A 26,355-nucleotide genomic window follows, 5' to 3' on the forward strand; every position below is an offset into this window, starting at 1 on the left:
AGGACAACCCATAAATCCAGCCATAGGAAGCAATGGGGTTTCATTTCAGCATAGCCCCTGAACCCCTGGAGAAGTGCCCATCAACAGCAAACCGGCCTTCAGGCTAAGAAGGGCCCCAGGGTCCTCCGCAGCCTTCTAGGGCAAGTGTCTGCAACAGGAGTCAAGGCGTTCTTTCATTCATTCAAAAAACATCGGTTGAGCATCTACTAATAGTATCATGGTCATGTTTATTGAGGGATACTCATTTGTCAGCCGTTTTGCTAAATGCTCTCCATAAATCCTTCATTCGTTTATTCCTCACTACTCTGTGGTGAAGGAGTATAGTGGGTATTATAATTTCCATTTTACAGGAGAAACTGAGGCATGGGTTGGATAAATAACTTGCCCAAAGTTACAGAGCTGAGATTTCTAGCTCAGAGCCCGCACTCTTATTGTACTTTATCACCTTTCTCTACTAGATACAGATGAAAGGGTTTGAAATGGACAGACACAGACACACCGTAGCATGATGAGGCCACAGCAGGGGTGCATATGCTGTGCGAACTCAGCTGGGGTTACTGGGTCTGGGGAAGGTGGTGGAGTCTGGCAAGGCTTACCAGCCTAGGGCATCTGATCACTATGTCTGAAACTTAAAGACCACCTAGGGATGAGCCAGGTTTGGAAGGGGCTGGAAGGGTGTTCTAGGTAAAGAAACAGTGTGTGCAGAGGCCCAGAGGGGAGAGAGCATGTAGCACCCATGGGGAACTGAGAGCCACCCATCGCTCAAGCACACACACAGTTTGACAGGGAGAGGCCAGAGAAGGCAGTGGAGCCCAGTCACAAGTGGCCTCATTAAGATGTTTGGAGTATATCCTGGGAGCACTGGGGAGCTATTGAATGATTTATAGCAGAGGAGGGGAGGGACATGACCAGAGCTGGCTTTGAGGAAGGATGGCTCCTGCAGTGAGGTGGGCCGTCAGATTGAGGGGGCCAAGAGTGGAGGCAGAGAGACCAACAGAGGCACCTGTGAGTTCCCAGAAAGAGAGGATGTGGCCCAAACTAGGGTAATGTCAAAGGAAATGGAGGGAAATGGAAGATTCAAGAAGCACTTAGGAGGACAGAGGGGGTTGATGGATATTCTCTTGGATCTTGACAGAGGGGGTTGATGGATATTCTCTTGGACCCAAGGAGCCTTGGGTCTCAAGGCTGAAATGACAGGCAAATTGGAGGATCCTGGTGTTTAACAAAGCAGGCCATCCAGTCGGAATATCCAGGCCCAAATCGTGGCTTCTCCACTGGTCACTAGCTTGAACAAGTCACTGTAAATTCTCTGTGCCTCCGTTTTCTCAACTGCACAGTGGAGATAATGTGCACTCAAATTGTACATCGTAAGTGCTCAGGAAGTAGTAGCTAAATCTTTGTTATCTTAGAAGATGAGGGCAGAGGACTGGTTCATTTGTTACCGACCCCGGGAAAGAAAGGCCTGGACTTAAATCACCTGGAATGCAGGGGCGAGGCGGCAGCTCTTCTAAATCTCTTCCTTTGGGCAGGGAGAGCGCTGAGCCCTGAGAGAAAGCAGCAGTGGGGGATGAGTGGCATTCTTAGAGACAAGGTGGGCAGGCGATTGCCTTTCACATCTGGAAAGTTCATTCTAGCTATAGCTGAGTCTTCTCTGGGGAGATGCTACTTTTAATCACAAATAAGCTGTAAGGATTTCCCACGAAAAACTGAATTCAGTGACTTGACTGTTCCTCTGATTAGTCCTGTCTGATGTTTGGTTGCTGTCTTGCCAATGAGTATTTTATCACCTAGATTTCCTTGCTTACTCTTATTTGCACTTTCTACAGGAGAAATCTAAACTTCATCCTTTTTTCCACTAAAGCTACTTTTTTTCCCTTTCCCATTCCAGATCCTCATTTTCTTAACAATAAAGAAATGTCTGATGTTACTTTTCTGGTAGAAGGAAGACCATTTTATGCTCACAAAGTGCTGTTATTTACAGCCTCTCCAAGGTATGTATCCACGGTTTTGAAAGCAGCTGCATTATGACTTTGGCTGTTGCTATTACTATTTTTCAAAGTTCAATTTCGGTGGTCTCTTCCCTGGACTGACAGATCATCTTCAGTAAATCAAGAATTCAAGAGCTCAAGGCAGCCGCTAGCATAAACAACCTAGAAGAAGGTGCCCCCCCTCTTCTGAGCAAATAAAGTGGGCAGAGCTTTGGGAACAGAGCATGGGTTGGATTTTGGCTCCCCTGGCTAGGTGGCCTTGTGCAGTGAACAACCTGAGACCCCACACACGGCAGCCTTGAGAGGGCCACTCTCCAAATGTCAGGGAACAGATTTTGGCATAAGCCATTGAAATACACAAGTTCTGACTTGACTTTTCCCTAACTGTGGAATTAACAGGCAGTAGTATCATGTAGCAATAGGAAGATCTGCTCACCCTCTATGCTAGCTCTCCAGCTGTCCTTTCTTCTCCTTTTGATTTGAGTTGAGATTGAGTTGACAATTTAGAACCACATTATCCAGGGACCTGAATAGAGAGCAGTGTGGCTGGAGCAGAGGAGAGATTGATGCTGAAATGAGGAGGAGGCAGGAGAGAAAGATGCTGAAATAAAAAAGACCAGGAGTGGGTGGTGAGCAGGGAGTACCTGAGCTGGGTAAGGATACTGGGAACCCAAAAATGGAACCGCCTTCCAGGAAGTTTGCTAAGAGAATGTGTCTGACCATTAGCCTTCCCTGCATCTTTTTGTTGTTGTCGAGATGGAGTCTTGCTCTGTCGTCCAGGCTGGAGTGCAGTGGCACAAACTCGGCTCACTGCAACAGGTTCGAGTGATTATCCTGCCTCAGCCTCCTGAGTAGTTGGGCCTACAGGCTTGCGCCATCACACCCAGCTAATTTTTTGTATTTTTAGTAGAGATGGGGTTTTACTGTGTTAGGATGGTCTCGATATCCTGACCTCATGATCTGCCCACCTCAGCCTCCCAAAGTGCTGAGATTACAGGCGTGAGCCACTGTGCCCGCCTACTCCCTGCATTTCTGAAAGTATCCAGGAATCTCCAGTCCCCCTCCCCCAAAACCAAACACAAACCCCACATGTCTGCTTTGCCACCACAAGAAAAATATGTTTTCCCTTGCACAGTTTTCAGTCATGACACCATAGACAAACCAGATCAATATTGTACCACCGTTAGATTCTTAGTTTTGACAAAGGTCGTATGGCTGTGTAAGATGTTAACATTAGGGGAAGCTGGGTGAAGGGTAAACAGAAACTCTCTGTATTGTCTTTTCAACTCTTCTATAAATCTATAATTTCAAAAATAAGTTTAAAAAACAGAGACACATATCAGCTTATTCTTAAACATATTATCACTGTGATCCATTAATAAGATCTCTACCCACAAAAGCTTTTCCAGTCACCAGTTTGAGAAAGAACGTGCTAGTTAAAAGATCTCTACCCACAAAGAGCTTTTAGTTTAGTTAATGGGCAGGAAAGTGCATTGAAAACCCAAGACAGGGCTGGGCATGGTGGCTCACACCTATAATCCCCACACTTTGGGAGGCTGAGGTGGGCGGATCACCTGAGGTCAGGAGTTCAAGACCAGCCTGGCTGACATGGTGAAACCCCATCTCTACTGAAAGTACAAAAATTAGCACCTGTAATCCCTGCTATTCAGGAGGCTGAGGCAGAAGAATCGCTTGAACCCCGGAGGTGGAGGTTGCAGTGAGCTGAGATTGTGCCGCTGCACTTCAGCCTGGGTGACAAGAGTGAGACTCCATCTAAAAAAAGAAAGAAAGAAAAAGAAACCCCAAGACAGAAAGTCACCATAAGGGAGATGATTAGGTAGTCAACAAACATTGATTACATATCTACGATATGTCAGGTTCCTACAGGGACAGGCTGTGGGGATGTAGCAGGAGCCACTGAAGTCCCTGTGCTCATGGAGCAAAGCACGTTCCATCACCAGAGGGGAGGGAGTGAAGCCCTAGCCCTGGGCTCAGGAAAGATGCCAGGAAGATGGCGGCCACGTGACCGGCCCTGAAAGAGGGACAGGGTTTTACAGGCATTCATTCTTTTCCAATTGCCAGTTTGAGAAAGAATGTTATCGTTCAAAACACTGTTTTTTAACTTTAAAGTTTTAACCTCAAATTAGATTATGATATAATAGGAGGGTTTAAATTAAGAAATGTAAGGATATACCGCTGCTATATTTCCGAGTTGCAGGGGAAGAAACAAGATATTTGTATTGTCAGGAGAGCTGAGTTTTTTGCAAGCCATGGATTTTTGTGTGAGTCTTTATCTCTTTTTTTATGTCCTTGTTCAGGTTCAAAGCACTCCTCTCCAGCAAGCCGACAAATGACAGCACCTGCATAGAGATCGGTTATGTGAAATACTCCATCTTTCAGGTGAGCCCCTGGTGTGGCCTGGGCTCTGTGCTGGTGGGCACAGGGCACAGGTGGTTGCCTCAGATCCTCAGCCTGAGGACTGGCCACTTGGAGAAGTCCTTGGAATGAGCTGTCAGTCTCCTGAACTCCCGGCCCCGCCTCACAGCGCCCCTTCCGTTTCCATCCATTCATCCCTGCAGCATTAACTGAGTGCCTGCTATGCCTGACACTGAGCTAAGGGCTGGGGACACAGGATAAAGGATGTCCTCTTGTGGGAACTCAGAGTCTGGCGGGCGGGGGGCAGCGACTGAGTAGTTGTCAATTACAGTATACGGTAGGGTACACAAGAGGAATGAGCCAACGTGCTGCAGCAACTCAGACCAGGGAAAGTGAAGACAACCTCCTGGTGAGGCCTTACGAGCCAAAACATCCAAAGCTGAGAAGTTGGTGAGGCTCAGGAAGGTAAGGGCTCAAGAAAGTGGGTTAGAACATTCCAGACAAAGAGAACAGCGTGTGCGGAGTCCCAGAACTTTGGTTGAGCCCGGCGTCATCAGGAACCGCGGTGCTTTTAGTGAATTGGTATCATGTTAGCTTTAGTCTAAATCTAACCCAAGTAGGAAAGGAAGGTTTCTTCGTCAAAGGCCAGATGACATTACCATGTGTCCTCCTGTTTGGGGGGAGTTCATGCCGTGAACAATGGGTTTTGGTTTATGTGAGTTTTCTGAGGGGCACTGCAGCTTTTTCTCTCTTCCACCTTCCTTCAATTATACCTGATTCATAAATCCTGCTCTGCAACGACGTTCTTGCAGCTAATAGAAATTCACTCACTCCCCAGCTGGCTTTTCAGCTGATTTCTACAGCTCCCAGACGTTCCTGGTGCCTGAAGGCTGTGTAGGCCCCTTGGCCCCGCCAGGCTGTCCTCCCACCTTCCAGGGTTCATCAGACAGTGTGGGTGACCTGGGGGTGGCGTTTATAGAATGCCAACAGGCACTTGTTTCTCCTCCAATTCAGTTCAGGAAGGACAGCCCTGGAAAGAGTACCAGGTGGGTAGGACTCAGGCTGGCCAGAGTTTTAAGGGAGTTGAAGGGACAATACAGAGATACGTAAGCAGGAGGCAAGGCTGACCAGGACCAGGGTCATGGGGAGGGTCCAGATCTGGGCTTTGAAGGACAGAGCTGCATTCCAGGAGTCCCTTGTTTAAAATCAATGCCTCTTGAATGACTCTGGACAAATTATCCAACTACTCTGAGGCTCAGTTTCCTCATCTGGTTGACAGGAGAGAGAGAGTATTGCAGAGGGAGGAGCAGCATAAGCAGAGGCACAGAAGTAGAAAGTCTTGGGGCGTTTCTGAGGGAAAGTGATGATTAGTCCCTCCAGCTGGGCTTTGAGGCATATTGAAAGCTAAAAAGACACATTGGGGCCAGTGTGGGCCTTGAATGCAACCGTGCCAGGAAAAGCTCTTCCCTCCACCAGTGACTCTGGTCCCCCAGGTCCTGCTGTTTAGAAAGCTGCCAGGAAGGCACCATGCCCATACCCCTACTATCCCCTAAAACCTTTTGAAGTACCTGAATTTCCACCATTAGAGATGCACTTCTTTGGTTATGATTAAAGCTTCAAAATAAAGAACACTTCCTGAACAGCCATGGATAAGACACTGCTTCTCTGAGCCTCCATTTTCTCATCTTTAACATGCTATTCTTTGTCACCTCCACGTCCCGGGATCTTGCAGAGACCAAGTGGAACAACATGAAAAAACCTTCGACTTGTCATGTGCTGCATCATGGCAATTTTTAAGTGGGTTGTTACAGTTTTAAGGCATAACTGATAAACCGCTTCCCCACTAAGCACAAGACCCTGCAGAATAGGTTACTTTCAGCTAGGGGTTGGAGAAAGGTTGAAAGAAGTTTCCAGGCCAGGTGCGACGGCTCGTGCCTGTAAACCCAGCACTTTGGGAGGCCAGTATGGGCTGAGATGGGAGGATCACTTAAGCCCAGGAGTTCAAGACAAGCCTGAGCAACATGGTAAAACCCTGTCTCTACTAAAAATACAAAAATTATCCAGGCATGGTCACACACACCTATACTCCCAGTTACTCAGGAGGCTGAGGCTGGAAGACCTCTGGAGCCTGAGAGGTCAAGCAAGGTGCAGTGAGCCATAATTGTGCGACTGCACTCCAGCCTGCGCAACAGAACAAGACCCTATCTCAAAAAGAAAAAGTTTCCAAAGATAAGCCTGGGTGAGCTGTCCCCCTGAGGTTAGGGGAGTAGCGAGGAGGCTGGACCCCAAGGTGGGCCTGGGGAGTTGGCATACTCCAGACATCCAAGTTCCCATGTCCCCTCACCCTAGGCACTCCCCACCATTTTCCACTGAGAGCAAAGTGGTCACAGCTCTTTCCTGAATGGCAGCTGTTGGGCTGGAAAGCTGGGTTCCATGCAGCGTGGCTTTGCTTTGGAGGGAGATAAGTAGTGAGGCACTGATCTGTGCGTACACGTGTTATCTGGATTGTGAGAGAGAGAGAGAGGCTCTGGCTCTGTTGCCTAGGCTGCCGTACCGTGGCACCATCTTGGCTCATGGCAACCTCTACCTCCCGGGCTCTAAGTCCTCCTCCCACCTCAGCCTCCTGAGTAGCCGGGACTACAGAAGTGCTGCATCACAACCAGCTAAGTTTTGTAGTTTTTATAGAGATGGGGTTTTGCCCTGTTGCCCAGGCTGGTCTTGAACTCCTGAGCTCAACCAATTCACCCACCATGGTTGGCCTCCCAAAGTGCTGGGATTACAGGCATGAGTCACTGAGCCTGGTGTTACCACCATTTTTATAGATGAAGAAACTGAGGCCCAGAGAACCTAAATGATATGCACAGAGTCTTAGTTCTAGTCAGTGATAGAGCCAGGATTTGAACCCAGTCTGCCTGGACAAAGCCAGGGACATTGTTCTGGAAGACCCTTTCTATGTGGGAATGTGCTGAGAGTAGGAACAGTTCTCGTGTCTTGGGCACGATGTGTAAGGCTCGAAGCCAGTGGTTCTGAACCTCAGCTGCACATTAGAATCACCTGGGAGCTTTGACAATTCCCAATGTCCGGGCCATAAGTCAGACCAATTAAATCAGAATCTAGGGCTGGGGCCCAGGCGTCAGCATTTCGAGGTCTCCCCCACCTCCTCTCAATATCCCAATGTACAGCCAGGGTGGAGAACCTGTGCTCTCAGTGACAGCATTTCTTACACATTCACAGCTCTCAGAATACCTGGAGAAGGGTGGGGTGCTTGTTAAGACACCGAGGACACGTTAAAATGCAGATTCCTGGACCCCACCCCAGAGTTTCTGATTCTGCAGCTGTGAAAATTTACATTTTAACTTTTAGTTCCAGGGGCACACGTGCAAGTTCATTAGATAAATTGCGTGGCATGGGTGTTTGGTGTTCCGATTATTTTGACACCCAGGGAATAAGCATAGCACCCTCCTCCCACCCTCTGCTCTCAAGTAGGCCCCGGCGGCTGCCGTTGCTTCTTTGCGTCCATGTGTACTCTCACTTCCAAGTGAGAACCTGGGTGCAGTACATGGATGGAGCTGGATTACAGGCGTGAGATGGATTGGTTCAGGTCTCCAGCTGCATTCATGTTGCCATGAAGGACATGATCTCATTCTTTATGGCTGCATGGTATTCCATGGTATATATGTACCACGTCAGAATTCACGTTTCTAACAAGAACCCAGGTGCTGCTGCTGCTCTGGACCTGTCTCTGCCCCTCACCTCATTTCATCCTTCCAGCTGCCCTGCGAGGCACTATAATCCCCATCTTACAGACGAGGACAGGTACTCAGAGAGGCGGAGTCAGTGGTCCAAGTTCCCACTGCTGCTCCTGGCAGAGCTGAGGTTTAAACCCAGGCCTGGCTGACTCCCGGACCCATTCTCTTAACTTCCTCCCTTCTGTGGGCACCTGGGCCCTCCCTAAACTCACCCAGCCCTGAGGAAAGAATCTTCTGGCCCATTCGTTTGGAGCATAAGCTGGAAGGGGGAAAATGTGTGCCCCCCCCCGCCCCACCCAGCGCTCATGAAGAGGGTGCTTACAATGTGAAGCCTGGGACGGACTAGGGAGGTTCCTGTAATAAGAACTTGGCTTGTAATAGGCATTCAATAAATGTTTGCCAAGCGGCTTCACTGAAGTAGACCTCCATGGGAAAGGGCAGTCCTGGAGGAATGCTGAGGCCTGTAATTGCTTTTGACCGGGGAAGGTTTCTTGGCCACATTAGCCTCACGTTACTGTAATGGGAAGGGAAGATTTAACAGGCCCTGGGGATGTTTCCACATGCCCGCCCTTTCCCCATAAATGAAGAAAAGCCTCATTTGTGGCTTGAAATAGTCCAAGGAGGGCTGAATGCGACCCAGCAGGAGACCCCAAGGGGCCGGCTGTCTTCGCTCCAAGCTGACAGAGGAATTTAGTAAATGAGGCTGCCTCGGGTCGCCTCCCCGAAGTGTGTTTCACATCACACGCAGGCAAGGGCCGGGCACAGCTGAGGCTGCACCTGGAGGCTGGGGGGGTGCCTCCTCGAGGCTGTGGCCGCCATTTGAATCCCTGCTTCAGGGAGGTTGGCAGCTGCCAAGAAAAACAACTCCACGAACAGGCCCTTTGGCCTAATAAGTGTTCATTTCACCCCCTTGCAGAAAGGCCTGTGCTGGCCCAATTTAAATTCCATTAGCCCCAGGATCTCTGTCCGCCAAGGAGCAGCATTCAAGTCCACAGCCCCACCTGGAATATATGAGACGACCTGCTAGGGAAATGCTTTGTAAATGTTCAGGGCAGTCATTATCGTGGCTCGTATTGTTATTTGTGTAGCCTTTATAAATGAAAACTGCTAGGAGAGCAAATGGATTTTAATAAGGCCCGATCCCAGCACTGGCTGACTTGGTATTTTACATGCTTATGACCCATCAGGGTGGGAGAGGGCAGGGTAAACAGTGCTGTGTTATTTCACAAAGCCTCAGCCGCCGCCAAGCAGATGGTCCCAGGAGCCCAAAGTCGGTACATGGGAGACTCAAACACAGAGGCGAGGATTTGTGTTTACGGGTGGAGTGTGCACACTGCAGGCTGTTTGATTGCTGGGCGCCAGGCCCTGGGGCACAGCCATGGGCAAGACATGCTTGTGCCCTCAGACTCTAGTGAGAATCAGCACCGCAGTGGAGGATGAGGAGGGATTGCCTGAGGTGACCTGGGGCAGGGTGGAGAGCCGAGGAGGCGCCCCGGGGCAGACAGCCACTTACTAGATGCAGAAGGAGTGGGCAGAGCGCAGTGGATAGAAGGGGAGGGCGTCCTAGCAGAGGGAACAGTGTGGGCAAAAGCACAGGACTGGAAGACAGGGTGGGAGGTTCTGATGCGGACAAGTGGTTGGAGCATAAAAGGCAGCTTTTGGCCAGGCATGAGGGCTCACACCTGTAACCCCAGTGCTTTGAAGACCGACGTAGGATGATCACTGGAGCTCAAGAGCTCAAGACCAGCCTGGGAAACATAGTGAAAACCTGTCTACAAAAAATACAAACATTAACCAGGTATGGTGCTGCGCACCTGTAGTCACAGCTACTCAGGAGGCTGAGGTGGAAGGATCGCTTGAGCCTAGGAGGCAGAATTTGCGGTGAGCTGTGATCGCACCACTGCACTTCATGGGTGACAGTGAGACCCTGTCTCACATTAAAAATAAATGAAATATTAGCCAAGCACAGTGGTGTGTGCCTGTAATCCTAGCGATTGGGAGGCTGAGGTAAAGGGATTGCTTGAGCCCGGGAGTTTGAGGTTACAGTGAGCTGTGACCACACCTCTGCACTCCAGCCTGAGTGATAGAATGAGACCCTTTCTAAAATAAATAATGATAAATAAGAATTTCAATAAAGCTGTAAACAGCATTTTAAAAACAACTTAAACACACATGCAAAAAGCAGTTTGAGACCAATTGCAAAGGCTTTCAGAAGGCCTGGGTGAGAACGAGGCAGCGTGTAGCAGAAACGTGGGAAAAGACTTTTCAGCCTCAGAGAAAATTAAAGAGCTGACATTTGCAGAACGCTTGCTGTGCGCCAGGTCCCTACTAGGCCTGTTCAGTGCAGTGACTCATTGAATCTTCGTCACAATTCCATGAGGCAGGTACCATTATCCTCACTCTACATGTGTGAAACTGAGACGCACAGAGCCTAACTTAACTCGGGTCCCCCAGCTTTTAAGTGGCAGAGCCAGATCAGAAACGGAGGCAGCCCAACTGCAGGCTCATTGCACTTCTTCAGTGTCTCATAGTGGTCACAGACTCTCAGCGTGAAGGGACCATGGAGGACAGCCCAGTCCAGGCTCATTTTACAAGTATCCAAAAAAGGGAGGTAACCAGTCTATAGATTTGGCCCAGACAGCTGCCCTAGAGCCAGAGAGGTAAAGTGAGTTTGCCGAGTATGCAGGTAGAAGACAATAGGGGCAGGAGCGGGTAGCTCATACCTAACATCCTAGCACTTTGGGAGGCCGAGGCTGGCAGATTGCCTGAGGTCAGTAGTTTGAGACCAGCCTGGACAACACAGTGAACCCTGCCTCTACTAAAATACAAAAAACTAGCCAGGCATGGCGGTGTGTGCCTGTAGTCCCAGTTACTTGGGGAGCTGAGGCAGGAGAATCACTTGAACCCAGGAGGCGGAGGTTGCAGTGAGCTGTGATTGCGCCACTGCACTCCAGCCTGGGTGACAGAGTGAGATTCCATCTTAAAAAAAAAAGAAGACAATAGGAAGTAGAGGGGACTGGGAAACTGGAGACTATACACACCACCTAAAAAATGAACACCCAGTTGTCGTAGGTAAGATAAGATAGCAAAGTCAGATACATCCCTGGGCCCCATTTCATTCAAGGGATACCAGTTTGCAAAGCTCTGGAGACTTGGCCTGCTGTTTGGGCATCATGAGTCACATGAATAAAGAACAGCCTGGCCTGGACCATTTATATCATCGGTGATCCCCAGAAACCCCGGATCCCTCCTGGCTTCATCCTGGAGCACATCACATTGTAATAAGGAGCAGGTGGCCCTGTGGCATCCCAGAGTCACCCTCTGGGACTTCAGCAGGAGGCTTTGAGTCAAACTGGACCATGTTGGCAGGGGAATGACCCTCTGGTGCAGGTTCTTTAAGCCAGGCCATGTGTGCGGCAGTTCCAGGCAGCATGACTGGGGTGGGAGGTGGGAGGGGACCCCATGATTATCATGCAGAGATGGAAAAGCCGTCAGGAGGAGCAGCAGCTTAGGGCTGTTTAGTTTGGTCTTGAGGGTGGGCATGGAACTGGGGGTGGGAAGCCATCTGGGGCCAAGTTTCAACATGGTATCAGAACAAACTATCTGATGGATGGAACTGTTCAATATGGGCAGTCTTCTCTCCTTGAAGTAGTGAGCTCTTGGTCACTGGCGACTTGGAAGTGGACAGCGTTTTGGAAAGGATGTCCTAGGAACTAGCCTGAGTTGGGACATCCACCGAATGGCTTTAAGATGATGCATCTTTGCCATTAACACTCTTCTCTGTGTGTTTTCTTCCAGCTGGTTATGCAATATCTCTACTACGGCGGCCCAGAGTCACTGCTCATTAAAAACAATGAGATCATGGAGGTAAGGGGTTCCTCATGGTGTTGGCTGTCACAGGTCCCGTTGGGTGGCACCTCTGTAAACTCGGGTCGCCAACGTGCGTGGCAGTGTCAGGAAGGACCTGTGTTACGTTTTCATTTGGATGAAGGCTTGGGGCTCTTGTTCCTTCCTGACGCCTTTGTCCTCCAAGACAGGAAGGGCTTCTCATCAGAAAAACTGGCTTTCAGTAGCCACTGAGTGAAACCCAATTTTAACTGGCCTCGGTGGCAGGGGGCAGGGAAGGGAAGGAATTTGAAAAGTCTGAGGCTAGCTCTAGCTCTGGGCACAGCTGAGGCTCTAATAGTGACATCATCAGGAAATATCCTAGATGATGTCTTCTCCCTTGTTATTTATAAAAGAATTAGATCCCCTAAAAACATCCCTGAAATCACAAAGCTGTCCATCATTCTTCCAAGACGCAGAAGCTGAGGGCAGATTACAGTCTCCACCCGGCTTTCCTCAGACTGAGCATCCCACAGTCACGCAGCCCACGCTGTGACTTCACTTTCCCCTCCCCCCGTCTAACTCTTGTAATTTGACCGGTTCTAGCCCTGCCTGTCCAGGAGCCCTGTTTCTGCTCCTGTTTTGTCCCCCTGTTCTTTGCCAGAAGTGGAAATCTTGTTCATTTTCCTAATAGAAACTGGAAGCTTTGAAACAGAAGCCAAAAATCACCCCCAATTAATCCTCAGCAAAAGAGCCAGGATTGCGGTCAGTTGTCTGACATCCAAGGTGCCTGGCTGATGAGAGATGTCAGGACACAATCAACTGTTGAAGAGGAGACCCCCCACGGTGGTTAAAACACGGCTGCTGGGCCAGACTAGTCTAAATCCAGGCTCTGCCGCTTCTGAGCTGTGTGACTGTGAACAAGTTATTTAACCTCTCATCCTCAGTTTCCTCGCCCATAAAACGGGATAACTATCTACCTCATTGGGTGTTTTAGATGATCTTAAAAAATTGTTCAGGTGCTTAGAACAGTGCCTGGCACATAGCGATTGCCATTAGGACTGTGTATTCACTGTATGGCCCATTTATCCTTTTCTTCTTACTCTGTGAAACTGTCCGCGGTCACTCTACCTCCACCTCCACAACACACACAGACACACACAGACACAGTTACTCTCTTGTCTCCCTGGACTAGTCCTCTGACCATTTTAGTCTCAAGGATGTGGGCTCTTTTGTAAACAAAAGTGCAGTGGTGTTTATAACTATTTTTTGTTTTTTGAGACAAAGTCTCACTCTGTCCCCCAGGCTGGAATGCAGTGGTGCAATCTCTGCTCACTGCAACCTCTGCCTCCCTGGTTCAAGCGATTCTCCTGCCTCAGCGTCCTGAGTAGCTGGGATTACAGGTGCCCGCCACCATGTCCAGCTAATTTTTTGTATTTTTAGTAGAGATGGGGTTTCACCATGTTGGCCAGACTGATCTCAAACTCATGACCTCAGCCTCCCAAAGTGCTGGGATTGCAGGCATGAGCCACTCACCCTCCTGTTTACAACTAATTGATCACAACCAGTTATGGATTTGTTTGTTCCTTCTCCACTCCCACTGTTTCATTTGTCTAGCCTTAACAAAAATAAAAAATTTTAACTAAAAATTTTTAAAATGTGCATTAAAATCATTTCAATCATACAGAAGAGTTTTGAATACAAAGCAGCTGCCCGGGCCCACCCTGCCCTCCCTCCAGTCCCCGTCCCCAAAAGCAGTCGCTGGAACTATTGCTCTTGGCTCTTCCTTCCCCTCCCGGAAGCCGGTGGTTCCATCAACACACATCTGTCGAGCATCTCCCAGGCGGCGCTATGCTTGGGACCAGGGTACTGCAGTGATGAAAACCGACAAAGATCCCTGCCCTCCTGGGCTCTAGCGAGGGAGGCAGACACGATGTCACATCTGGGGTCCTGTGACTGTGAGGAGTGAGACAGGGCATGGAGGACAGACAGGATGGAGGGAGGCTCCCCTGAGGAGGCGACACCTGAGTGGAGACCCGGACAACAGAGGGAGTGAGCCACCTTGATTTCCATCTTGCTGATAATACCCTGATTTTCACCCTTATTCTGGACATAACAATTCGGGTTTGATGTCCTGCTGTAATGGGTGTGAACTGGGTACGTGTGGCCCTCCCCTCGCCCCTCTTCACTGAAGGTGGAGTCCTATCTTTGTCCTCTTCCTGCAGTGTTACCTTTATGTATCATTTCCCTCCCCCTACCCGTGACGCTGCTGTGGAAGATGAGGATGAAGACTGTCTCACCACTGTAGTTCTTTACTGTTGCCTCCTTCCCAGCCTCTAACAGACTCTTTCTGTGGTTTGTAGCTTCTGTCTGCCGCGAAGTTTTTCCAGCTGGAGGCTTTGCAGCGACACTGTGAAATTATCTGCGCGAAAAGCATCAATACCGACAACTGTGTGGATATTTACAACCATGCCAAGGTAATCAATCTCATTCTCGTGTAGCGTGTGCACAGGAGCGCTGAAGCTGGGGAGGCTTTTCCTTGGCAAACACAGAGGCAGGGCAGAGACCAAGTGCTGGGCCAGTTCTCTCAGTGCTAAACCGCTGGCCTCTTCCAAAGTCCGCTTCCTGCTCTAGAACAGATGCCCTCCACCTCCCCTGCAGAATAAAGAAGGTAGGACCACAGAAGTTTCAAAGGCAGAGTTCTCAAACAGTGCTTCGCCAACTCTCATGTACATACGACTCACGTCACAGACTCGGATTCCACAGGCTGGGATGGGCCCTGTTTGGCTTTTCTAACAAGCTCCCAGGTGATGTCTCTGCTGCAGGTCTAAGCGACAGTTTCTAAGGTTCTAGAACAGTGGGTCTCCAATCCAGCAGTGTCAGGGAACTTGTCAGAAAGGTACATTTTCAAGCCATACTTCAGATCTACTGAATCAGAAACTTGAGTGGGGACCCAGCCACCTGTGGCTTTGCATGCCCTCCAGCTGATTCTAATGCATGCTCAGAAGTCAGAACGCCCTTCCAGAATTGTTCTCCATGTCTGCTGCGTGTTAGAATCGCCTGGGGACTCACTTAAACTCCCTATGCCTGGAACTTATCACAGGCTAATTAAATCAGCTTCCGGCAGTGGAACCTGGGAAAAGATATCGTTCAAAGCTTCCCAGGTGGTCCTCAGATGTGGCCAAGGTTGAGAACAGGCTGTAAGCACTGCTGAAGTCTTTGCTTATTTATCAGATGGACCCAACACCTGGCTACTAATTAGAAGCACCTGGGGGAGCGTTCCGAATGCCAGTGTAGTCCCCCCGCCCTACCGACCTCAGCAGTATCTCCTCAGAGAGCCCAGAAGTCTGTATTTTTAACAAACTGCTAGAGTGACATCAGCACTCAGACCCGTCTTCACTCCAGTTTTCAAGAACCTCTGATTTCATCCAATTCGTTTCATCAGTGGGAAGACTGGGCCCAGGAGAAGTAAAACACTTTGTCAAGGCACCATTGCATCTTGTTGCACGTGCTGAGCAACAAGGGGGGGCGGGATTAACAGTTCCGGGAAGAAACAATAAAACCAGTTAAGATGAAGAGTTAGTTTTGTTTTTTTCTTTTTTGAGATGGAGTTTCACTCTTGTTGCCCAGGCTTAAGTGCAATGGTGCAACCTAGGCTCACTGCAACCTCTGCCTCCCGGGTTCAAGCGATTCTCCTGCCTCAGCCTCCTGAGTAGCTGGGATTAACAGGCGCCCACCACTACACTCGGCTAATTTTTTTGTATTTTTAGTAGAGATGGGTTTTCACCATGTTGGCCAAGCTGATCTGGAACTCCTGACCTCAGGTGATTCACCCACCTCAGCCTCCCAAAGTGCTGGGATTACAGGTGTGAGCCACCGTGCCCTGCCAAAATAAGGAGTTGGTTTATTTATTTACTTTTTTTAGTAGTTTAAAAATGTCCTCTTTTGTATAACTGGAACCCAGTACACATGATTCTGTATCACACAAGCTCTGGACAGTGGCACTGCATGTGAATGGTGCTACTATTGCTTGTGAAAAATCAGACTGCATGTGAATTGCTGCTTACTTGTCTTAGACAGCATTAAGTGAGCCCTTTTAATGTGCAGGCAGCCTTGTTGCATTATCTTTTTTAATCTTCATGACAACCCTTTTAGGTAAATTCTATCACTAGTCCCACGTCATCATAAGGAGACTGAAGCACAGAGAGGTGAAGTAACTTAAGGTCACACAGCTAGGAATGAGATTTTTTTTATTATTATGGTAAAATGTACGTGACATAGAATATGCCACTTTAACCATTTTTAAATGTACAGTTCAGTGGCATTAAGTACATTCAAATTGTGTTGCAACCAACACTACCATCCATCCACAGAATTTTTTCCTCTTTCTAAACTGAAACTTTACCCTTTAAACACTAAATCCTCATTCCTCCCCTCCCCCAGGCCCTGCTATTCACCATTCTACTTCCTGTCTCTATGAATTTGACTACTCAAGGGAGGTCATGTAGGTGGAATCATATAGTATTTGCCTCTTTGTGACTGACTTATTTCACTTGCCGTAATGTCTGCAAGGTTCATCCATGTTGTAGCATGCATCAGAATTTCCTCTTTAGGGCTGAATAATATTCTATTGTATGTACCAGCCATATTTGGTTTATTCCCTCATCTATCAGTAGACACTTTGGTTGCCTCCACTTTTTGGTTATTGTGAATAACGTTGCCTTGAACATGGGTATATAAATAACTGTTCAAATCCCTGCTTTTTTTTTTTTTTTTTTGAGACAGAGTCGTGCTCTGTCACGTAGGCAGGAGTGCAGTGACATGATCTCGGCTCAGTGTAACCTTCGCCTCCCAGGTTCAAGTGATTCTCCTGCCTCAGCCTCCTGAGTAGCTGGGACCACAGGCACATGCCACCACACCCGGCTCACTTTTGTATTTTTAGTAGAGACAGACTCTCGCCATGTTGGCCAGGCTGGTCTTGAACTCCTGACCTCAGGTGATCCACCAGCCTCAGCCTCCCAAAGTGTTGAGATTATAGATGTGAGCCACCATGCCTGGCCTGAAATTCCTGCTTTCAGTTATTTGGGGTATAGTCCCAGAAGTGTAGTACTGAGATTTTTCAACTCAGGTTTGCCTCATTCCAAAGCACAGGTTCTTAACCCTGTGTTTACTGTCTGGCTTGATATATGTTGGAAATATTTTCAATAATCCTTGATACTGAAGATTTTCTGATTGGCTATCAGTAAATCAAAAAGTGTAGTCAGTCTACATTGTACACACATAAACACACATACTCTTGATGTTCTAGTTAAATGAGGATTATACCAAAATCTGGTTTCTCAGGACACAGGCATCTTTTTTTTCAATTTTAAACTGATGACTTTGCAGAAGAGAGCTAGTGTGCATGTGCACGCGTGATCTCTCTCTCCACCTCCCCAAGACAGAGAGCCTGATTAGCCTTGTGGTCCTCTGCCCTCCTCCCTGACCATGGTCACTCAAATTGCCCAATGAACTTGACATCCACAGTGGCCTCCCACCTTGGCAGCGAGGCCTCTGTTTCACAATCCCATTTTAATTTTTTCAAGCTGTTTGGCAAGCAGCTTCTGTAGCACGTCTCGTGGTTTAATAATGGAGCCTGATGCAATGGAGCCCCGGCTGGGAATAGAGGCACAGAATACATATGGCAGAAAAACTGCCTCTTACACACACACACACACACACACAGACACACAGACACACACAGCTCAGCCTCAGCCTTCCAGGTCAATACCTGGATTGTTTCCAAGAGATACCTGCCCTTTGTGATAGTCACGTGGAGGGCAGGGCAATGCCAGCTGCCCCCTGCCCTTTCTGTGCACTGCTTCCACTCGCGTTTGTAACTCCAGGAAATACAGGCATTTAGATGCTAAGAGCCACGTTCCAAATTGCAGGAGGACCTCGGCAACATTACCTCTGTACTACATCTAACCGTTTCAGACAGCTGGGGAATTTTATACAGAGAGAAACTCATTCCACAAATGCAGCCATCTCTTTTTTCCTGGTAAACCTGTCACAAGCTATTCAGTCATGAAAAGAGGCCCTGGAGCTTCTGGTGGCCCTTTCAGGGCGTCTCTTAACTTGAGAAAAAGAACAAGCTTGTTCATCACATTGAATCTCAGCTGTTGTGGGTAAGCTCAGCACTGCATCATCATGGGAAGAACACAGGTTTGGAAACCAAAGGATTTATCCACTAGTGGTTATTGAGTAGCCAGTATTTGCTAGGAGCTCTATTCATCAGAATATAAGAAATTAGAGGAGCAGGACGCGATGGATCATGCCTATAATCCCAGCACTTTGGGAGGCCGAGGTGGGAAGATCACTTGAGGCCAGGAGTTTGAGACCAGCCTGGGTAACATAGTGAAACCCTGTCTCTATTAAAAAAAATACACACACATAACTCAGTGTGGTGGCACATACCTCTAGTCCCAGCTACTGAGAAAGCTGAGGCAGGAGGGTCACCTGAGCCCGGGAGGTCAAGGCTGCCATAAACAGAGATCACACCACCATACTCCAGCCTGAGCCACAGAGTGAGACTCCGTCTCAAAAAAAAAAAAAAAAAAAAAAAAAAGATAGTAGCTATGGTCTCTGCCCTTGAAAAAATTATAGCCTAGGACGAGGGTCAGCAGACATGTGCTGTAAAGGGCCAGATAAACATTTTCAACTTTCCAGACCACAAGTTGGCTTTGTACTTACTCAATTTTGCAAAAAGCAGCCAGATAATATGTAAATGAATGGTAAGGCTGTGTTCTAATAAAACTTTATAAAAACAGGTGGTTTTTATAAACCACCAGATTTGGCCTGCAGGCCTATAGTTTGCCAACCACTGCTCTAGGGAATGAGAGCTCCAATCCCAGTTCTGTTAGAAATTACTTGTGTGGCGATAGGCCAGTGGCCGGTATACAGTCATCATTCAATAAATACTATCCAATATTATAAATGTAGGTATATATCCTTTTATTTTTCACTTACACTAACTTGTGCTGAATGACACTCATCTACAAAGCAAATGCCAGGTATGCTGATGGGGGGTGCTTACTGTGTCCTTAGAATCAGAGATAGGCAACTCCGAGCCTCAGTTTCCCCACCTGTACCAGGAAGCCTTGTACTCTGTGATTGTAAGAGCAGGATTCGCGTTGACAGAATGAAAAGATTTCTAATCTGGGTGCAGTGGTTCAGGCCTATAATCCCAGCACATTGGGAGGCCAAGGCAGGCAGATCAGTTGAGGTCAGGAGTTCAAGACCAGCCTGATCAACACAGTGAAACTCAGTCTCTACTAAAAATACAAAAATCAGCTGGGTTGGTGGTGCACACCTGTAATCTCAGCTACTCAGGAGGCTGAGGCAGGCGAATCACTTGAACCCAGGAGGTGGAGGTCGTAGTGAAGCGAGATCACGCCACTGCACTCCAGCCTAAGCAACGGAGTGAGACCCTGTCTCAAAAAAAAGGAATGAAAGGATTGCTAAGATCTCTCCCAGCTCCAGGATTCTGTGCATCTGTATGGACATTTGTGGGATAACTAGCTCACTCACTGATAAACTTCATCAAGCTTTGTAAACCTCCTGGAGACCACAGAATGACCTCATGCATCCCTGTCCTAAATGGCACAGCAGAGCATGATGCCCCTGTAGTCCACCCCCTTTGCTTTTGTAACTTGGAAGACTGAGGCCCAGAGAAGCGATTTGATTGGCACAAGGCCAAGGAGCAGAGGAACGGTCTCCAGCCCTTTGATAGGATGAGCTGCAAAGTTACACCCCATGGGTGTGTGTTGGGGAATCGGAGACATTCTGCAGCCAGTCTTCCTTAGCAGGTGCACACCATCATTAGATATGAAAGCATAATCTGAAAGGTGCTTTGCAGAATCATAACCGTCTCCCACTTCCTCTCCACTCTCCACAGTTTCTTGGAGTCACGGAGCTCTCAGCATATTGCGAAGGCTACTTTCTCAAAAACATGATGGTTCTCATCGAAAACGAAGCATTCAAGCAGCTCCTGTATGACAAAAATGGTGAAGGGACAGGCCAGGATGTGCTCCAGGACTTACAGAGGACGTTGGCCATCAGAATTCAGTCCATCCACTTGTCATCTTCCAAGGGTTCCGTGGTATGAAACGCCCAGTGCAGCAAATGCTTCCCGGGAACTTTCCAGTTCTCCTGCCGCGTTGGCTTTACACAAACACAGACAATTCCACCTGGCATCTGTTTTTGGCTGGGCCAAGGAGCTGCCTCTGCTGCTCCCACGTGTTCCTGTTGAAAAACAAAGGACTTTCCACTGGTCTGCAGATCGGGTCAGCTGGGTCCAGAGCTTAACGGGCAACTAGACAACCAAGCTAACCCCAGCTGAAAGCACCCCTAGCACCATTGAATACCCACTGCCGGGGACCACCATTGAATGAATGGATTGAGGCCTTTTACGGGTCACTCAGGTTCCAGGTTAGCAGTTGGAGGACTTAACCGTACCGACCCTGAAGAGATTGTATTACACATTAAGGACCTTGGTAGTTGTGTTTCAGTGAGCATCAACCATGGTAGCAAATTGGCGAGGCTGTGACCCATAATGAGGAAATAATTTGGCAAATTTTTAGGGGTGGGAACTTTTTAAAATGTTCATTAAAAACAAAAACAGGGCAGTCTTGTAGTTTAAAATATATTTCTAAAAGCTTAACAGTTCATTTTCAACTAAATTGTGTTTAGGGATCTGTGTTTTGAGATTTTTTTTCTTTTTTTTTTAAATAGTAAGTCACAGGTCCATCCTGTGTACACATGCATCTGATAAGATACTGCTGATATTCTATACAAGTTGAAATAATCTTGCCTTAGTGATGATGATTACACAAAAGAGGTGCACTGCCAATAAGTATCTCTAATTCAGTAGTTGAAAACAACCTGCATGCTAATCGTGGTTTCGGGGTGAGAAAACACCCCCACATAACATGCATTTGCATGGGCCCGAACCTGTGAAATGTTACGTTTGTGCTTCATTTTTGCCAAGGTAAAAATGTTCCATCATTTCTAGCTAAAAGTTCATTTGATGAAACCAACATATCCATTTCTTTTCCTAATTACGGATGATTTGGGGATGCTTTTGCAGAAATGTGTTCATAGATGATGCTGAATTGGGGGGAGGGGGGCAGCACGCTGTCAGAGAATCTATTAATCCCAGAGTTTTCTCTGTATTCTCAGAAGATGTTAATAGTTTGTTACTAGCCAGAGAGTATGACTATGTTAGATTATTTTTAAAGATGAAACATGTATGATAGGATGGATTCTTTCCGTATTCTGAGAGTGTACAGTATAGGATTATTATAATGAAAGTTTACATCAACAGGGTTTCGTTGGCTCTGCCATATATTATAAGCAAAAGAGATTGGTGAAGTGCCACAATATTCTAGATAACTTTTCAGTTGCGGCCTTTCTTCTCGTTCTTTAATTTGAAACTTAGATAAATGCAGTGAAAACTAGGAGAATGACTTTTACCCTAGGGGATGACCAAGTTTTGTGGATAAACCTATTTCCTAGCATGCCTTCAGGAAGTTGCGCCAGACCCCAGATTGTGAAGGAGCCACTGTTCTTTGTTCGAGCTCCCTGAGCCACTGTTCAGAGGACTGACGTCACATGGCTTCATGGGCGTGGTCTGTGGAACATCCGGGCCACCTCTGCCTACAGTGTTGGCTCTTCTGCGAGGCTGATACATGGGGCCTGTCTTCCACATGTCATTTGCAAACCTCCCCCAGCCCACTACCATCCAATATGGAAGGAAAAAAAGGACTGCCTGAAGAAGAGTTCAAGCTACAGATACACAGCACATGCGTTGTGGCTGTCACCTTCCTCCTCCCTCTTCTGTATCCTCAGAGATGCTGCGTGGATGTTTCCTTAACCTCAGCTGACTTCCCTGTGAATGTCTTATGCTAGTTTAGGGCCTCCAGGCATTGATTTGTACAGTGGCAACTCCCAATGGGGCTTCTGTTATCGTCTGGTGTGCTTTCTCTGTCATTAAAAGAAACGATTTTCCCAGGCCGTGCATCATTTGTGTGCTTTGAGTGAGCTCTTTATCCCAATAGTTCAAGCCTGAGAACTTCACTTAGTGAAGAGATTGGAAAATGTGGCCCTGCAAAAAAGCCGAGGGAAATGAAGATTCTAGATGAAAGACAGAGTTTCCTGTTGCTGGCAGTGTGGCAACCAAGCCCTGGTCCCCATGCGGCATACACTTCTGGGTGAGGCCCTTGGATCTTTCTCCGTCAGCAGAGAAGCTACAGGAGGTGCTGCCTGGGCCGCTGCCATAACACCTATTGCCTACCCTCACCTGCAGAGGGTGGAGTTCTGGCTGTCACCTGTGTGTCTTGATGACACGTTTTGAGGATGGGGGGATGAGAAAGTCAAGTTATCTCCACGTGGCATGCCCCCACCGAGGACTGGCATGGGCAGATGCTAGGGATGGTGGCAGCATTATGGGATGGGGGTGGGGGTTACAGAGGGACAGGCATCGCTCTTCTTGGGTATCACCATTGCTGAGGTCAAACTGTTGTAACCAAGTGAGTTGTAAGGAAAAGCGCCACACTCTGAGATTGAATCAGAAGTCCTTTATTGCCGGTGATGGAGAGTCAGCTCATGCTCAAAAATCTCTCGGCCCCAAAGAAGGGGCTTGATGCCTTTTTATACCTTGCTTAAGATAGGGGAGGAGGAGTCTAGCTGAAGCTGAATTTACAGAAGCAGAACAAGCAAGTTAGATAAGGAGGCTGGTAACCAGGAGGCAGGAGGTTCCCATGATTGTTGATTACTAAGGAAATTATACACAAGCGGTTCCCATGATTGCTGGTTACCAAGGTGGGTATTCGGTACTTGCCACACAATCAATCTAGGGGGGTATTCACAATAGCAAGTGGGCTCGCCAGGCAGGATATGGTTACAATGGTTATATGCCTCTATAGTTCTAAGCACAGCATGGCCCAGCACAGTAGCATGACCCAGGTATGCTCTCAAGGGAGAAATGGTGGGAGGGGTGAGGTGGAGGTTAAGGTGGAATCTGTCTAGCTCTCAGCAAGATGGAGTCTGTCAGGCTAACACAGGGCAGGTTAGCACAAAACCAAGTCCCGAGGCTCTGCTGTGGCTCCTGACCCAGCCTGGGCCCAACACAGGCGTGTGTGGAGATGAATCCCCCTGGCTAATCCACAAAAGCTTACAAGCAGGTGGGGGGTGAGGCCCAGCCAGCCTGGGAGAGCTAGGCCAGTGAGGCCCGGTAAAGAACTCACATCACCCCACCTCCCAGAAATGACGGCTCAAGCCTGTTGAGCAATCCAGATCTGTTTCTTCTTTAGGAAGCAACCAAGTGCCAGGGGCCAGAACTGTGAGTCAGGCGAGGAAGGCATAAGGTTGGTTTATTTTTGACTGTGTGTCCCCCTCAGTGTAGCCTCAGGGTGAGTAGGCATTTGATTTGTTGGCTTTAGAATAATGGAGTGCATGCTACTGCCTTTGCCGTTTACCTGACAGGTGGCTTTGACATTCAGGCCTCAGCAAAGCCCGTACAAGGGCCCCTTAGCATCGTAGGGTGTGGAGGAGAGCGGGCAGCGGGGAGCTGCCTGCCACAAGTTTCCTCTGCCCCTTCCATTTGCAATGGGACACTGGAAGGAGTGTGTATGTGCAGCTGCTCCCAAGAAACACAAGGACACCAACTTAGCTTCTGTGCCCACCCCCATGGCCATTGGTCTTACATATACCATCCCTGGATATCATTCATTCTCCTCAAAAGGAGGAGAATCCACTCAAAATGAAGATCAGGCTGTGAGCTCCCATCACGGAGACGCCCAAGCAGAAACCGTGCAGTCAGGCATGGGGGCGGGGTTGGAGGAGGACCTCTAGGACCTCCTCCACCCTGAGTTTCTGTGATTCTGCTTTTGTTCTGTTCCCCATTCTGTGATTCTGCTTTTGGATCCCACATTGTTTCTTCCTGTAAAGCCCCAGGCAAAAAGTGCTATCCAACTGCATGTTGTCATAACAAGGCTTTCATCACACAGTGTTTTGCTAGCATTGGGCTGTGTGGATAAAGCATTCTTTGAGAAAATCTATTTCACCAGTCTTGGGTCCTCTGGCTTCAGAATTCAGCATCCACCTCTCTCCACCCCCACCTTGCATCTGCCACCTTGAGTCACAGATGAATGAGTAGCCGCAGAAGAGCTCACATCCTCCCACTTCTGGTTCTTGCTGCCTGGCCCCTACACAGCCTCCACGGCCAGCAGTTTCCTGGGCTCCACCACATGAGGGTTCCATTCAGAGAGACACCTACTGAGCACTGCCGTTGGCAGCGCTGGTTGCTGAGCCTTGGACTCCAGCGCAGGCCTGAAAACTGTTCCAATTGGATCCAACCCCTGAGTAGCTTTGAGACTTTGGACAAGTTACTTACTCTGCCTAGTTTTCACCTTCCTCTTACGAAAAAAAAAAAAAAATGGGTTTAACTATAACTAGTGGCCAGCTGCTGTGGCTCACTCCTGTAATCCCAACACTTGGGAGGCCAAGGTGGGCAGATTACTTGACGTCAGGAGTTCAAGACCAGCTTGGCCAACGTGGCAAAACCCCATCTCTCCTAAAAATGAAAGAATTAATGGGGCATGGTAGTGGGCATCTGCAATCCCAGGTACTCAGGGAGGCTGAGGCAGGAGAATCGCTTGAACCTGGAAGGCAGAAGTTGCAGTGAACCAGGATTGTGCCACTGCACTCCAGCCTGGGCAACAGGGCAAGACTCCTCTCAAAAAAAAACAAAACAAAACCAAACAAAACCACTATAGTGAATAGAGTTGTTGGGAGAATTAAAAAAGATATTTTGTACAAGTCCCACACCATTAGTAGCAGGTAAAAGGCATTTTTAAACTTCTAAGAAGGAAGCAGAAGGAAGGAAAGAGAAACTGATGATTCATACAAGGAAAGAAAGGCGAATGACTTTGCCTTCATTTCTAGAACTTTCTACAACAGCGGTTCCCATGGTGATTTGTGATTCTCCAGGGTTTTGCTGCTTATTCCGAGGCATATAGGGAAATTCCCCCCAAATGGAGCTCTTTTATGATTCTAGTTCTTAGCACAGTGCTTCCCACAAAGTCAGTAATCAAGAAATGTTTGCAAATGGAAGCCAAGTACACCTGCATTTCCTTTTGTATAAACATATTTTCAAAAGATTAGAGTTGCAGGGATTCACTCTTCCAAATTCGTTGTCTACACAGGAATGTGAGATTCACGTGTGTGACTTGGATGACACAAGACTCCCATGGTGTGTGTCTAAGGTCCAAGACCCCACAAATGGCTGAGCAGGGCCTAGACCAGCCAGAGCCAACTCTCAGCTCAGGGCTTGAGGACCACAGTTCTGTGGAGAGGGAGAGGGTAGCCACAAACCCCCAAATGAAACATACTGCTAGATGTCACTTCAGAAAAATCTGAGATTGCTGTCATCATCAAGTTATCAGGCAAGCACATATGCCCTGTGCTGCCACTTGAGTGTGTGGACACTCATCCCCCATCCCTCCACCAAGAAACCTCCCCAGTGGAACTTCACGTCACCTCCGTTCCTCCCAGCCTGGCCAATGCCTTGAAAAAAACAGCACGTGCCTTTGGCCAGGGCCACTGCAGAGGCTGCTATGATGCCTATTTTTTCCACTCTCTTTAAAAATAACTCAACAGATTTTGAACTTCCTGCTTGGCAGAAAAAAAATAGAACTCATACTCAGCAATCACATTGCGCTTTAGTTCCCATCACTGATGAGGCAGGCAGATAACGAGTGCCCTGTGAAAGGACACATCTCCAAGTTTAGCCCTGAATCTGAAAAGACAATCTGCCTGCGTGAATAGGCAATTAGAAGAGATGCCCTGATGTCACTGATACGTTCTTTGGATGTTGCTTTTCGGAATTAACCTTCAGATGAGTTCTGAATTTTAATGCTATTGGAAACCTCTGGGTTGAAGAGCTACAAAGGGAAGAAGCTGATTGGTACAACAGAGGGGCTCTGTGCTGGGCACCACATGTCCCCCCCGACCTGAATCTGTCGTCTGCTGCCTGGGCGACTCTGGCGAGGCCTCTTTTCCATCTGGACCCGTTTCCTCAACTCTTTCTGAGTTGATGTCCTGTGGGCCTAGGCTGGAACCTGTCACACTCTCCTTATCATTTCATGTGATAGAACATTCTAGATTGCATTCAGGAGGATTTTACAAAAGGGGCCTTAGTGTACAGTGATGCCTTCAGCAAAACAGGCTCCCGGCAGGAAACCAGCTATGAGCCTTAGAATGAGGATTCAACTACCTTATCAGGAAGATGGCATCTCACTAGATCATTGCTACATGACTACCATCTCCTCTTTGGTTTGGGTGGTTTTTTTTTTTTACTTTTTATTTTGAAACAATTA

At 48.0% G+C, this 26,355-nt stretch overlaps 1 protein-coding gene across 4 annotated transcripts in view; it reads left to right on the plus strand.

Moving 5' to 3' along the window:
* BTBD11 (BTB domain containing 11) overlaps positions 1–21,991 on the plus strand; it is a 348,391-nt gene extending 326,400 nt beyond the window's left edge. For all 4 annotated transcript variants that reach the window (XM_017541032.1, XM_017541028.2, XM_037743011.1 and 1 more), the window contains 5 exons: positions 1,889–1,991; positions 4,307–4,388; positions 11,912–11,980; positions 14,302–14,415; positions 19,875–21,991. In XM_017541032.1, the coding sequence (XP_017396521.1) occupies positions 1,889–1,991; positions 4,307–4,388; positions 11,912–11,980; positions 14,302–14,415; positions 19,875–20,084 (578 nt within the window). In that variant the 3' untranslated portion in view covers positions 20,085–21,991. The remainder of the gene's footprint in view (positions 1–1,888; positions 1,992–4,306; positions 4,389–11,911; positions 11,981–14,301; positions 14,416–19,874) is intronic.
* The last annotated feature ends 4,364 nt before the right edge of the window (positions 21,992–26,355 follow it).

Source organism: Cebus imitator, unplaced genomic scaffold, assembly GCF_001604975.1.
Source record: "Cebus imitator isolate Cc_AM_T3 unplaced genomic scaffold, Cebus_imitator-1.0 Scaffold8, whole genome shotgun sequence".
NCBI classification, from domain to species: domain Eukaryota; kingdom Metazoa; phylum Chordata; class Mammalia; order Primates; family Cebidae; genus Cebus; species Cebus imitator.